The following is a 14,850-nucleotide window of genomic DNA, read 5'->3' as shown; positions in this document are numbered from 1 at the left end:
ATAACATTTATATTTAACAATATAAAATTGAGAATCTTAGCTAGCCCTATAAATGCTTCCAACAGGCCATTAAACATAAAATACATTTAAGAAGTACGATAAACATATTTTTAAGATTTTAGAAAAATTATACTATGAATTTTTAATTATTATATGTTCGCCGTGAGATACCGGCAAAATATAATAGTTTACTCTTTCTAATGGCGGCTACACACGGCAATGATATGTCGTTGCGATTTATCTGTGCATTCCGTTTGCGGAGTTTTATCGAACGTGTATCACATACGTTGATGATATATATATATATATATATATATTAGGTCCTTACATATGAAATTGGCGTTTTGTGCTAGAGGAATATAAAGTCTTCTTTTTTTTTGTAAAATATATTTAATTAATCAATGTATGCACCGTTGTTATCTATACACTTTTGCAGTCTCATAGGTAGTTCATTGATCCCTTTACTAAAAAAACCATGGGGGCGAGAATCAATAAACTTTTTGAAGTCGTTTTGGACTGCCGCATCGGAGTAGAATTTATTTCCTTGTAAGAAGTTATCCAAATTCCGGAAAAAAATGATAATCTGTTGGAGCAAGGTCCGGGGAGTACGGTGGATGTCGCAGACATTCCAATTGTAGCTCATCTAACTTAGTGGTTGTTTGTTGTGCAGTGTGTGGTCTTGCGTTGTCGTAAAGCAGCAGTGGCCTAGAGCGATTGACCAATCTCGGTTGTTTAGCAGCTAGTTCTTCCTTCATGGTTTGCAGTTGCTGACAATAGATATCTGCCGTAATGGTTTGGCCAGATTTTAGAAAGCTGTAGTGAACGACACCGGCGCTAGGCCACCAAACATTCACAGGTAACTTTTTCTGACTCAATTTTCGTTTAGGGCAGGATTTGGCTTGGTCTCCAGGGTTCAGTCATTGCGACGAGCGCTTCCGATTATCGTACAGTATTCATCACAAGTAATGATTCGATTTAAAATCCCTTCATTATTGTGTCGGTTGAGCAAAGTAACACAGCAATCGACGCGTGTTTGCATGTTCGATTCACTCAATTCATGAGGGTACCTCATGAATTGAGTGAATCTCGTTCAAGTTTTTTTACTTTCCCGATTTGCTTCAATTGGATTACTACTGTTTTATCACTTACCCCAAACCCTGCAGCTATCTGTGAAGTGCTTTGTGATGGATCCGCTTCCAAAATAGCCTTTAATTCTTTATTTTCCACTTTGGTCTCCGGCCGTCCACGGGGTTCGTTCTGAAGCTCGAAATTTCGAGAACGAAAACGTTGAAACCAAAAACGTACCATGCTTTCTTTTCCGAAACTGTTTTTTCGAGATGTTTCTGCAACACTGGTGCCACGGTAGAACTCGTACTCGTAAATATACCGATATTTCATGTTTTCAATTGTGCGGTAATAAGCGACGCCAAAGAAAAAAATAATGAGGAAAAAACAAATGAATTACTGTTTTCAAAACTCAAATGTACCAGCTGAATGGATTTATAAATTTTAATTTGGAATTCTTAACCAAAGAGGAGATATTTCAAATCAAAGTGTCAGTACGATAAAACGCTAATTTCATATGTAAGGACCTAATATTTATTTTATTACATGAAACGCATTACACATTTTTCATGAAAAGATATTTACTTTTAGTTTGTAGGTGTATTTTAATATAACAAGATTGTTTTCAGTTATTGAAATAAAAAATTACTTACAAACATTTTATATCTATTTATTTAATCAGTAATTATTTTTGTAAAAATAGTAAACATTATAAGAAAATCGAAACACAAAGAAATACACGAGTTCAATGATACTAATTGTTGAAAATCCAACGAGTATGCCGCAAAAACCACCGACATTACCTGCAAAATTAATATATCATATAAATTACTAAAGTTGAGGTTAGATGATCCTTTGAAATTGCAGTGAAGTTAATAATGGCATGCACTTTATGTCTTTGGTATAACGTAGCGCCCAATATTCACTCGCCTTTAAAATTTCATTATGGCAGATTAAGTGAGGAAAAAAAAAAACAAATATTATGTGACTTTGATCTAAAGTAAGATCGAAAAAGACCTTTGGTAACTTTTTTTTCCAGTCTGATAATTGAAAAGATTGTTATATTTGCATATTGCCCTATTTGGTTTTGCTTATTAAGAATTTTTGTTTATTGGCGTGATCCGGAATTTGAAAGCAGAATTACAGGACACTAAGGCTAATGTACACTACATATTAATGTTATTTATACAAACTACGTATGGATAAATGTTACTTACTAACGAGCTCGAACCAGTAAAAAATTATATCCAGCCGATTCAAAACGCTATGAGTTGTCGCTTGATAAATACAAAGCAATGTTTTACTCGTCATATTTAAGTCATCTCTGAAAAAACGGTAAGTCAATAAAATTAAGCAATAAATTGATTAAAAAAGTAATAATATTCGACTTTACCTATAACTGTTTTCAGGCGGTGATTAATTGAAAAAGGCTGTGGCTTCGTCTTTCGCATGTCATACGTATGACAGAAATATAACATAGTCAGATTCATCAAGACAAACAACGTATCCGTTTTTAAGAATATTTTAGACAAACATTTCGTATTTTTAATTATTAAAAATGTTGTTAAAATATTATTTATATGTGAAAAATACAATACTTTAAACGTTTTAACTATAACAGCAGTTTTTTTTATAATATCCTGGGACATTTTTCACACACGGCCATCTGATCCCAAATTAAGCTTGTACAGAGGTTGTACTATGGAAACCAGACAACTGATGTACCTACTACATATACTATTTTTCTTTTGTAAATACATACTTATATAGATAATTACACCCAGACTCAGGACAAACAGACATGTTCATGCACACAAATATCTGTCCTTGGTGGGAACCGAACCCTCAACCTTCGGCGTGAAAGGCAAGCTTCCACCAACCACGCCAACCGGATCGTCGAAAAGTTTTGGATTTGATGAAGTTGGTTTTTATAGTTTATCGAACTTTACGCTACAAGGGACTTTCCGTAGCTGAAGAGGGGAATCCTTTTTCTGCATAAGAAATAAGAATGTCGCAAGACTTGATAAGCGATTCGTTTGTGGCCATTGTGGTTAGCTACTTAGCTAGCGCGTATAGACGTGCTCAAGCTGAGTTCTAATTCTACTAACAACTTTATCGCATCGTGTATTCGAATCGGAATCGTAATCGTTTTAAATTAGTAGAATTGGCTCCCAGTTGTGATTTAACTGATATTTATTTTTGTTAAGAATAGATTTGGGAACGTATTGTAACCATTATACGACGTTATGAGTTTTGAGCGGAAAGCTAACGTATCATTCATGTATTGTTTGATTTATTTTGGTTGTCTCGATATATTTTTAAATATTTTTTAATTTTGAAAAATAGAATAAGCTAAAGTGCACAAGTAACAGCTTACTGTTCAAATATGTTTTTTTTTATATAGCACAATTTACGTAGGCAGAAAATAAATATTTAAAAAAAAATCGTAACAAATATTTAACTAAGTAATATAAATTTCCAATATTTTCATTGTCAAATTATTTTATATGAAAGAAACTTACAAGAAATAATTAGTGAATTCCTTATTTCTATTAGCTACAAAAGAAAGAGGTATCTTAGATTGCTTCGTATAGTGCTGGGTCAGTTCACAGTCCGGTAGGCATTCGTCACAGTAGAGAGCGTCCTGGATTTCCGCTTCAAGACCTTCAGTACTGACAGCGTCCTTCGGGTACAGGTATAAAAGTTTTTCTAAAAAAAAATAATTATATGATATATTAAAAATGTGGATCATAAGTACCTATTACAATAAACTATGATGCTACTAGCATATGCATTCCTCGTATGATGCCGCCTAAAAACCTTGCAGTCTGAATAAAAAATCGCAGTGTTAAATAGTTTTAATTTGAAGCGTTCGTTTATTGTTTTATAAAGATTTCAGGTTAAATTGTAAAGGCGGTGGTAAATTTTAATGGTTGCAATTGATACACAAGAATAATTTTAGATCATTCAGGTACTTGGTATAAGGATTGAAAGCTTAAGGCTAAAATCTGATGAAAAAGGAGCACCGAGATTTCGTTACATTGGATGGCCTTGACAATACATATGTGATTTTGCTCTTTCATTTTTCTTGCTTTCAAGCATCAACGCTTCAAAGGTTTGTGGAACTTAAATTGAGATTAAGAAGACGATCGTTTTAATGTGAGTTAATTTTTTTATAAATTATATTATGTTTAAAAAATTCAAGCTGTTGAACTGTATTTGAAATCACATCTCTTTGATTAATCGATGTATTAAGCTATGTCTCCAAGTGGATGTGGAGTCGTTGCATTCATATCAAATACTTCAATTGCCTATAAAGTATATTGTAATTATTTTTTAAATATCATCTACTCTTTTTTTAAATTTTAAAATGCCTGCTTTAGAATAGAGAGTTTTGTGAAAAGAACGTTCTTCTTATTCGTGGAATGTTGAAATCCGACGTACGGTGATACGCTTATTTGATGCGTGTCTGTTTTAAATATTATTGATAATTATTATTTAAATCTCTTATCACTTTCGGACATTTCACGTTCGTTCTGCTGTAAGTTTCTACTTAAACTACTAAAGAAGCTCTTTGGCCGTGACTTAAGTACTTATTCCATATATATCGTTCGTATAATTTATTAAAAATAAACTTGGAATATTATTTTAATATATAAATAAAGATAATAGAAAGATATCAGAATATTTTACTTATCAATTAAACCTAACATTTAAATATATAGTTTAGGTCAAATAAAAATAAGTGTAGAACCATGGTAAATTGAGAAAAAGAATACCTTTATATTTATTTAAGCATCTGAGGTCATCCAATGTGCAAATCGGATGGACGCTCCGTTTCGTTGGAAAGAAGTAAGGCGTGCATTTACAAAGGGATTGAATTGTTCTAATACGACATTTAACTATACAGGAGCTATATGAGTACAAGTCGTTGTATTGGTCCTTCCTTTCGTTGCGAAATAGACATTTTCTCTGAAAAATAGAAATAAAATTGGTGTCTTTGTCTATTGTCTATGTATATACATCTATTAAATTAAATAGTAATTACAACTTAAAGATATGTACATACAAATGACGTATTTTTTTTAAAGTGCTGCTGTCCTCCTGTACTTTCTGACTTTTGTAAGTAAGTAACAGCCTGTGAATGTCCTACTGCTGGGCTAAGGCCACCTCTCTTTATATGAGGAGAAAGTTTGCATGCAGGTTTCTTCACAATGTTTTCCTTCACCGTCAAGCATGAAATGAATTATAAACACAAATTAAGCACATGAAAATTCAGTGGTGCTTGCCCGGGTTTGAATCCACGATCATCGGTTATGATTTACGCGTTCTTTCCTCTAGGCCATCTCGGCTCTTGGACTTTAATCTGTTAATTCGACTTTTTGACCCGTTTAAACGCATAACAGATTAATCTGTCTTTCACTAGAACACTTGCGCTTCGAACGAACGAACGAAAGCGAACATTTAAAAAAAAAATATTTTCCAGAAGAAGCCACGATGAGTCGTGCTAAGTACCTAGTATGAAGTCGCAAGTCATCGAAAAATAATACGTTAAATAATTGTCTGCCTGCTAATTAGCACACAGACGTCAGGGATACTGTCTGCATGATTTTTTATAAAAAAAAATTCGTTGAAGTATTCCTCGTCAGTTTTACTATAAATAAAGACAATTCTATTGCCATTTTTTATTTGAAATATTTACTATAAATAAAACATATTTTATTTTCTTGGACGGGCTTTGTGCAAGCCCGTCTACCCACAGACGGGCCGGTACCACACACTCATCGAATATTCTATCGCTAAATAGCAATTCACAATATTGTTTTGTTTAGCTTGAAGAGTGATTGAGGCAGCGTAATGACACTTTCTTAAGACTTGTTGCTGTGGCCGAAATCGGCCAGGAGGACATCATCATAAGAAGATGCTGTATAAAAAAACGATTGACCGTTTTTTCAGGATATTTTCGGACTTCCTCAGTTGCAATCTGTTTTATAGAGCGTATTTCGAAAAATACGGCCTGATCGGGTTGAGCTATGCGCTGTGTGACGCGACCCCCAGTGGGGTCCGCGAAATGGGTCGGATCGAATATTAGCACCTGCAATTAAATGTATTTTGTTGAAGGCATTTTCTCTAATAAAAATATAAAAATTATAAGGACAAACATATGATTCTTAGAATTAGTACTCATTTTCATATAAAAATTAATTTATTACTTGTATCTTTTGTATGATTGAGTTTCTGGCGAAGAACCTCTGTAAACGTCGATAATTTTTATTGTCAATTTGTCATTCTATACCGCCGGTAGCTAGTAAGTAACGGTAGGTAGTATATGTTCAATAATTAATCTTATAAAATTTCAAATGAATGATAATTCAAAGTGAATGAGTGTGAATGTGAATGAGTGTGAATTATTAGGGCATAAAAAATCGTTAAAATATATATTGCAAAGCAAAAGTAAGCCAAAGTTGCTTTGGTGTTTTATTATTTAATAATAATGTCGATGTCAGTAAAAAAATCTTGTGATAGATAGATAGCTTAGGTGCAAAAAGCGAATAATTATATAAACAGAGGTTTCTTTGCTTATTTATTTCTGTTACTTGTAAATGGTTTTCAATTTTTTTTATGAAGCAAAGACCCAATACAATGTGCTTTAATTTAATTTAAATATTTTTTCGATAACGATTATCGATAAAAATTATTTAAACTCTAATGAGCTCACTTTAAAAATATATATTCACACCTTAATCTGAATAGTTATTAGTTGGTAAGAGGCGATGACGTAGAAGGCGACCAATGAGAGTTCAGATATTTCGTCAATGTATATACCAGGTTACAAGTTTTTTTTTATATGTAACTCACCTCAAATCCAACCATGTTATAGAGGGTATACGTATAGTCCTCTACCATTGTGTCTAGTATAACGTTGAGTCCATTCAATTTTCCAGGTTCGTGTTGCCTTTTAACTGTGTAAATGGAATTGTCGAACCTATACAAAATAAGTCACCTTGAATAAGAATTCTAGACAGTTAAGGCATGCCGCTGTCCTTGATGACCATAAGCCAAAAATATGAATATATCATTAAATTTTAGTCCCAATAAGGCTAGGTAATTGGGCTGCTCACCAGTGTGACTTTGCGTTAAAAACAGAATTAAATTCAAAAATCTTAATCATAGTAAAGTTTAAAATAAACGTAATTAAAAACTTGTAACGCAATTAAGGACATTGTTTATATATAATATATACAATTTTCATGTTCTAAATAAATCATTTATCAATGTCAATTTGTGTTTCCTTCAAGACCTTCATCATGGTTTGCCATGCAAAATTCTATTATATACCCATGAATCATTTTTTTTTCCTCGCTGAAAAAACACATTTATGTGTTTCCCCCACATGAGGTGGGGGGGGGGGATTATGTGGGACTCGCCGGCGCTAAAGGCGCATGAATACCCACTAAAAAACCAGCGGTACCCACTCCGTCTTGTCGGGGGACGTCACGGGATCGCTTGCGAATACTACCGTGCCGACCCATGAATCATTATTAAAATGTCAAATTCAACTAAAATCTTCGAAACTGTAATATAACTAATATGCATTTGTTGATAGTTATAAAAAAATAATAATATTTAAATTTTAACGAACCTGTCAGTCGCGTCCAGACCTAGAACCAGGTTAAAAGTGCAGCAATGTCCTCTAACAGTACGATGAACGAAAAATATTTTTTTACAATCAATTATATCACCGGACCACGAACACCGTATTAATAATTCTTCACACGGAGGTGACAGCTGAAACAATGAGTTTGAAACAATTTTATTGTACTTGCGAATAATCAGATTTTGGTGCTTCATTTAAAATTCGGAGTAATTGTCTAGTGATTTCGATAAGGCTCCAAGCACTTGCTAAATGCTAAAAACACTTTTTCTACATTTAAAACTATAACTCTACTCTCATTCAATCAGATCCTGGGCACAGTAGCATTGCATCATTCGTAGTTTGGAAACATACAAATGAAACTTAAAATGATATAAACATACCATCTCTATGCCACCTTAGGCAACATTTACATTACAATTCATTTGAATACATTATATTAATTGAACGATATATTCTCACACTAGTAAACACTTTTTAGCCTAGGGCGGATCGCAAAATAATATTTCAAAGGTTTATAACAATAAATCTTTAATTGGAACTTGTCAATATTTCTACCTCGTAACCACGATCTTGCCAATGAGCCATTGTTTATAAAATTTCATTCTAAAGCATCGTATTAAGCTGGAGGCTATTTCTGCATCATCGATCCAGACTTATTAATCTCTGCTTTAAAATTACCGCAGTTATCTCTTACGCAGTAACTCGAATGCAATTCATTTTCATTTTACGAACATATTTGGTTTAATGACACTGATTAATATACCAAGATTTATAGTGCAAACCGAAATACTCCCGGTATTGCTTGGCGGTAGAAAAACTGATAAATGAAGCTAGCCCAAGATAATGAGACATAAGAAACGTTTATACAAGGAACACACATATATGAAATGATGAATTGATTTATTATAACATTTTAATATGATATTATATAATATTAACTATTTTGATTTTATTTTAAGGTATTGTCAATCTCTAGAGTTCTATAAGAACAAACTCGAAACTTACCGCAAAACACGATCGTTCGAAATGTAAGAAATTGATATGCGATATTGAATCTTATAATTATAACATTTAAAGAATGCTGTCATTAAAATAGCGTACTGCTGATAAGCCTTTTGGAAACGAGCTATTAGTTAGAATATAATCAAACCTCTTGCATCAATTTAATGATGTTATGACTATCGCCAAGGTGTTTGACGAAGGAAAATAGTATAGGGTGGACTTGTATAGATTTATTATACGAGTAGTCCAATAGTCGTCCGAGCTGCTTGCAGAACCATTCCACTTGTTCTATGGATTCATTGTTCGGTGCCAGTTTCCTGTAACTTTAAAATAAATAAAAATGTATATTCAAGCTTAAGACTGAATATTATAATTATGTATATGTTAATCTGTATCTAATAATAAATTACGTGTATCACAGATAACATATAATTAATCTATGATACATCATCTAAGTAGATTTGAATGAAGCTTTCATTGGAATGTTTTCTGTTCGATGTGGTTGAAACGAATTCAATAAGCTATTCGTTTGTTAGTAAGTTGATGCCTTTATCCACGCTGTTAGAAAGAAATAATTTAAATTATATTTTTATAATAAAATATGAATTGTCAAAATAAACCAAATGAGTCTATATTAAAGAGGTTTACAATCTATTGAAGAGTTTTTCAAACCAATTCCTATTTATTAGCACAAGTCATAAGTTACGTCACAGATAAACTATAATATAATAAATTAAGCTTTATGAAATGTAAACCTATGCCTTTATGTAAACATATTATTATAAAAAAACTGCACCTACTTTGTTTTTACATATCTTTGAAGTGCTTTCTTGCTTATTCTGTTGAAGTTGCAAAGACTGATTGCGGGAAATTCTACATTCGATATAGGATACGTCGTTGATTCCATGGTAACAATAAGAGGTTTAGCGAGATTGTCAAACCAGAGGTACTGGAGGAAGTAGAATATGCTTCCAAACATCACACAGAACAGGGCTATTCGGACCAGCCTGAAATAAAAAACTAAATGATAGTATTATGCTTCCACGTTGAATTAAAAAAAAAAACATTTATTTGACTTGCACTTTGACAATAATAGAGCTGGAAAGTATTAATCTTAGACCATTCCTTAAAATTCTCTACATTAATTATAATTAGTAAAGTAATAATAATGATAACGTCCTCCAGACCGTTGTCAGCCACGGCGGCCAATCTCAAGAGAGATTAGCCAACTACGCAGGAGATATAAGTGCACAAGTGTGTGCGCCAACAAGTGCACTCTGTAATCCCTAACACTCATAATCCAATGGGACGGCATTCGACACGACCGGAAAGAGTTCAGGCGGAGGACAACGGCTTTATGTGTGCTTTTCGAGGCACGGGAGTGTACATACTTCCAACTTTCATATTAAGGACTGCTACAGAAAAACTCAATAACTTTTTATTGGCCCGACCTGGGATTTGAACCCAGGACTACCGGGTCTGCGACTTTACATGTAGCCATTAGACCAACAGGGCAGTAACGTAATATTATTATTATAAAATAACACATACTTTTCAGAGCCACGTGAACTATGGCAAATTTCACGCAATAAGTTGGTTGAAACAAGATGGCCGAGTGGTTAAAACACGTGAATTAGTTATTTTCATGTACTTAATTTGTGTTTATAATCTATCTGGTGCTTATATTTTGGGTGTTAAGGTGAGCATAATGAGAAAACCATGCATGATTGTCTAATTCTCCTCCAAACGAGAGGCCTAAATCCAGAAGTGGAATATTTACAGGCAAATTTTTACTTTACGCCTTTACCTTTCCTTGTAGCCTATTTTCGAATCGAATATTTTAGTAACACCAGCAAGAGAGCAGTTCATAGCATATTCCTTGCACGTCTTCCTAGTAATTCTTCTCAAAATTAATTCTAGGCTCATGTTCCTCGCTCTCGGCCTATAAAGCCTCATTCTGTAGTCGCGCCACCACATTGTATTTTTTCTTTTCATCATAGATATTTAAAAACTTTATTGCACTCGATTATTAAAATGACACGCTTTATGGATAAATAGAAAAATAACTTGGATGTTAGGCCTTATCGTTAATAACGATGTCATACAGGCGACAGGAGATACTCGGGCGGGAGATTTGCCACACAGAGAAAGTTTGTGTTACTATATATGTAATAATTAAAATTTTAACATTTATTTAATGTCGCTTGTTTTATAGAACGGAACAGAATTATCTCTAACACCAAAACAATATCAGGATCGTGTCACACGTTACTATATACTTTCGTAAGTGATAGGGAATTAATGTATTCAGGGTTCTGTACAATTATCTTGGGCAACTATTTTTATTTTATTTTTATGTTTTCTTATTTGATCTGCAATCAGTCAGTCAACTATGAGCTACCAGCTGTGAGGCAAGTCTGGTTTTGCATAGTAATTTCTTCATTAAGAATTCTTTTCATTTGTGCTAGACTATGGCAATGTCTAGCTTGATAGGTCTATTATTGCAGGCCTTTTAGGTCTTCGCGCATGCTTAGGCCTGGTTAGTACAACTGCCAGGGGATTTGGATGCTTCTCCAGTCTTTATAACGTGCAGCAATAGACTTAATTTCCTCCTGCACAGTGTTTACTTTTAATGTGACATGCATGGATTCTTATAAACCATGGCGTATTTGATGTGGCTTTTAGGATGCTTCTTTCAATATAAATAACACAATCAACAATTACTGAGTGATACACTATTATATATGTTTACAGTAGTATTAATAATAATTGAAATACTTATGAACAGGATATTCAACTTGATTGAATAATATAAATAACAAAACTTAAATACTGCTGCAAATTAAGTTGCATTAAAAAATTCTAAAGCTATTGAAGTTTAACCCTTTAACAGTTCAGGGGTCTTTCATTTGTGGAGGTCCCACACGAGGGACGTAAGAAAGGGTTAATTATTACTCTATTATAAAGTAAATGTCTCATTGTTTGATAAAAGTGTTTCATTCTCTGATAATGATTGATTCAATTACGAATTAAAATCGATATGCTGCTTTACTAATTTAAGGATTAAGAATATTGTGTAATAAGTTATAAAACAGTTTAATATAAATAACTAAAGAAATTTACGAATGAATATAGATATAGAAGGGAGAACGACAACCTTCAAATAAATTGTGAGCTGAAAAACTTGGCTGGAGTCGACTCGGTGCGGAAAGGAGGCTTGACAGGAGAACTTGGACAAGTTGATAATAATTATAAGTCTAATACATAAATATATCTGAATATGTTTATCGATACGGATTTCTAAGTGTTTAAATCGCCTGCTTTCAGCCATTAGATCAACATGCTCATTAAAAATTGTATCGACGTATAATTATTGTACACGCCATGGTTTGGTTTAACATTGAAATATTATTTTACTTGACTAGATATTGTTTGCAGACTTTGCTTTGTATCTTAACTGATTAGTGCAATAATATTTTTAATTAAATTACTAAAGCTTAATTTATCAAGTTTAAATAATTGAGTTCTATGATGCATATGAATTAAATTATTTGTTTTTGTATCTTATACCGGTAGGGCTTTGTGCAAGCTCGTCTGGGTAGGTACCGCCCACTAATCAGATATTCTACCGCAAAACAGCAGTACTTGATATTTTTGTGTTTCGGCTTGAAGGGTAAGTGAGACAGTGTAATAACAGGCACATGGGACATAACATCTTAGTTCCCAAGGGTGGTGGCGTATTGGCGATGAAACGATGGTTAACTTTTCTTACAATGCCAATGTCTATGGGCGTTGGTGACGACTTACCATCAGGTGGCACATTTTGCTTGTCCACCTACCTCTTCTAAAAAAAAATATTTTGTGAATAAATTATAAGTTTAACGTGTACCATCCCGTCTTAAGCGGAAAGGAAAGGACTGATTTTGAAGAACCTGATGAGATCGAAATGATTGTTAGCTATATGAAGTATGACGTTCAGGCATTTAAAGATCATCAGTTATTTTCCTACTTAACAAAAGGGTCTTAATAACTTTCACAATTCCGATTTGAAATTGCAGTACCATGAAGCGATGACGCTTGTATTAATATATTACTAGGTACTTATAATAAAGTTAAAGGTCCAACAAGCACTTTTTTGGTGTCAGGTAGTGGATCATATTATTGTAATAACCTATAAATGACTTAATGAAAACTTTAACGTTTGAAATACTTTTAAATACGTTTTCAAAATACATTTGTTTTTATTTAAGAGTAAATAAATTTTATGATCATGATAAAGGCAAAGCTAAAGCAAGGCAGCCACTTAATAATGTTTTGCAAAACAATTTAAGTTAGTAGTAAGTAGTTAAATCGTACAATTATAATCTGATATTTTGTTTAAAAAGTAAAATAAAGCAGCGGGCAGACAGTAGCCAATACTCATAAAAAATATAGACGCATCATAAGAAATTACATTCGAATTCAACGTTCCAAGCTTATTATTAAGGCGGTAAAAATAAAAGACGACTACTACTCAGCAAGGAGCCTTGATACTGCTTTTTAAGCCATCATTACACGATTGGCACTACGTTGTTATTTAAGCAGCGGCTATACATGACTTCAAATGCAAGATCATAACGAATAATTATCTTCCAGCGATACGTCGGCCATGTTTAATGTCAGCCAATCAATACAATGATGCACCTAGGTAGAACGGATGTGTTATTACGTTTACATATGTACAAGTTATATGGTACGAGAACAAAAATACATAGAACCGTGTCTTTAGCTGTATAGTCTCGAGCTTGCGTCTGTAAATGTCTTATGGTTGTAAGAAAAGTTTTTTTTTATAGATATTTTTATAAAAAGACATAAAATATTTTAATTTTCCGGTTTTGCTTTGCTTATCTGGATAACTACTACGTATACTATACTACTAACTTATTTGTTATTGTATCTTTTACACATATGTACTCTATATTGCATCGTGCCGGTTAGAAGGGTGAGTGAGCCAGTGTAATTACAGGCACGAGGAATACGATTTCTTGGATCTTATGGAGTGTTTTATATCACCACTTATCATAAGCTGGTCCATTTATCCGTATGTTATACTAAATATAAAAAAGTAGCCGTGACGAGATGCCATGCAGATGTGGTACGAAATACGGGGATCGTAATTGATAGTTATTGAACGTATTTATAATGAATAAAAAAAATAAAAAAATAAATAAATAAAATATGGCAACTGTATACGCGTCACGTACATACAAGATAAAAATTACATAAATTATGTCCAGAGTTAGGAAACCAACTTCAGAATTTCAATTTAGCTCAATCTGGAGTTGATATTTTGTATTTCTCAAAGCGAGCCTTTTCATTTGATATGACACTTGAAAAAGGTTGTTTTGATTTTTCTTATTTGTTTCGCAAAATGAAAATACAAAATAAGAATTCCTTTATTTTTCTCGTCGAATCACCGATATCAATATGAGTAAGTAACAACTAATGTGAATGCAGCTAACAGTGAATGTCCCACTGCTGGGCTAAGGCCTCCCGCTTTTTTGAGGAGAAGATTTTGGAGTGTTGTATGTTATATTTTATGTCCCTTGTGCCCGTAATATAGATTGAAATTATTTAGCCAGTTATTTATTTAATTTCACCGTATCACCGTTGAAATTATATTATCAACTTATAACGAAGAGCTTAACACTTCTTCAAAAATACTTACATAGACTTTAATACTAGTCACTTAGTTACAATAACCACAAATATATTTTAAATTTATTTATAATAAATAATAATAATAACATGAACATTCAGTGGTGTTTGCCCGGGTCGGTTAAGATTCGCGTGTTCCTCCTCTCGCTCTACCCCAGGGCCAGTGCTGGCTATGTGTAGTTAGGGATATATGTTTTTTAAGTAAGCTTGTAAATTTTCATGATAAAATGGTTATTATTTATTTATTTATTAAAGGTTTTCTAGCGAATGTTACATAAAACTTAATAAATCGTGTCTAAAACTAGAAACATTTAATGTACCCAAATTTAAAATCAAACACTGCATGCGTAGTGTTTAAAATTTCATAAAAGTATTAAAGTGTTTCACTAATAAATAACAACAATAGCAAGAGAAAATATAAATGTGAC

The 14,850-nt window shown here is 32.9% G+C and overlaps 1 protein-coding gene across 1 annotated transcript; it reads right to left on the bottom strand.

Annotated features, from left to right (window-relative positions):
* Positions 1-1,743: 1,743 nt before the first annotated feature.
* Positions 1,744-10,681, bottom strand: LOC126776181 (sodium channel protein Nach-like). Its single transcript, XM_050498482.1, has 10 exons — positions 10,533-10,681; positions 9,526-9,732; positions 8,874-9,048; positions 7,709-7,854; positions 6,925-7,051; positions 6,011-6,160; positions 4,845-5,037; positions 3,588-3,774; positions 2,283-2,389; positions 1,744-1,868 (listed from the first exon to the last, which is right to left on the bottom strand). Exons 1-10 carry the CDS (start codon positions 10,679-10,681, stop codon positions 1,744-1,746), a joined length of 1,566 nt encoding a protein of 521 aa, XP_050354439.1.
* Positions 10,682-14,850: the final 4,169 nt, after the last annotated feature.

This window comes from Nymphalis io, chromosome 19 (genome assembly GCF_905147045.1).
Source record: "Nymphalis io chromosome 19, ilAglIoxx1.1, whole genome shotgun sequence".
In the NCBI taxonomy this organism is placed as follows: domain Eukaryota; kingdom Metazoa; phylum Arthropoda; class Insecta; order Lepidoptera; family Nymphalidae; genus Nymphalis; species Nymphalis io.
Note: the sequence above shows the minus strand (reverse complement) of the source record. Positions and strands in the feature narration are given on the sequence as shown.

Coding starts and splice junctions, on each gene's coding strand:
- LOC126776181 (XM_050498482.1), bottom strand. CDS start 10,681: ATGAGGCTTTATAGGCCGAGAGCGAGGAACATGAGCCTAGAATTAATT. Junction 7,855..8,873: donor TCATTAAATTGATGCAAGAG/GTTTGATTATAT, acceptor TCATTGTTTCAG/CTGTCACCTCCGTGTGAAGA. Junction 3,775..4,844: donor ATGCTTAAATAAATATAAAG/GTATTCTTTTTC, acceptor ATTTTTTTTTAG/AAAAACTTTTATACCTGTAC.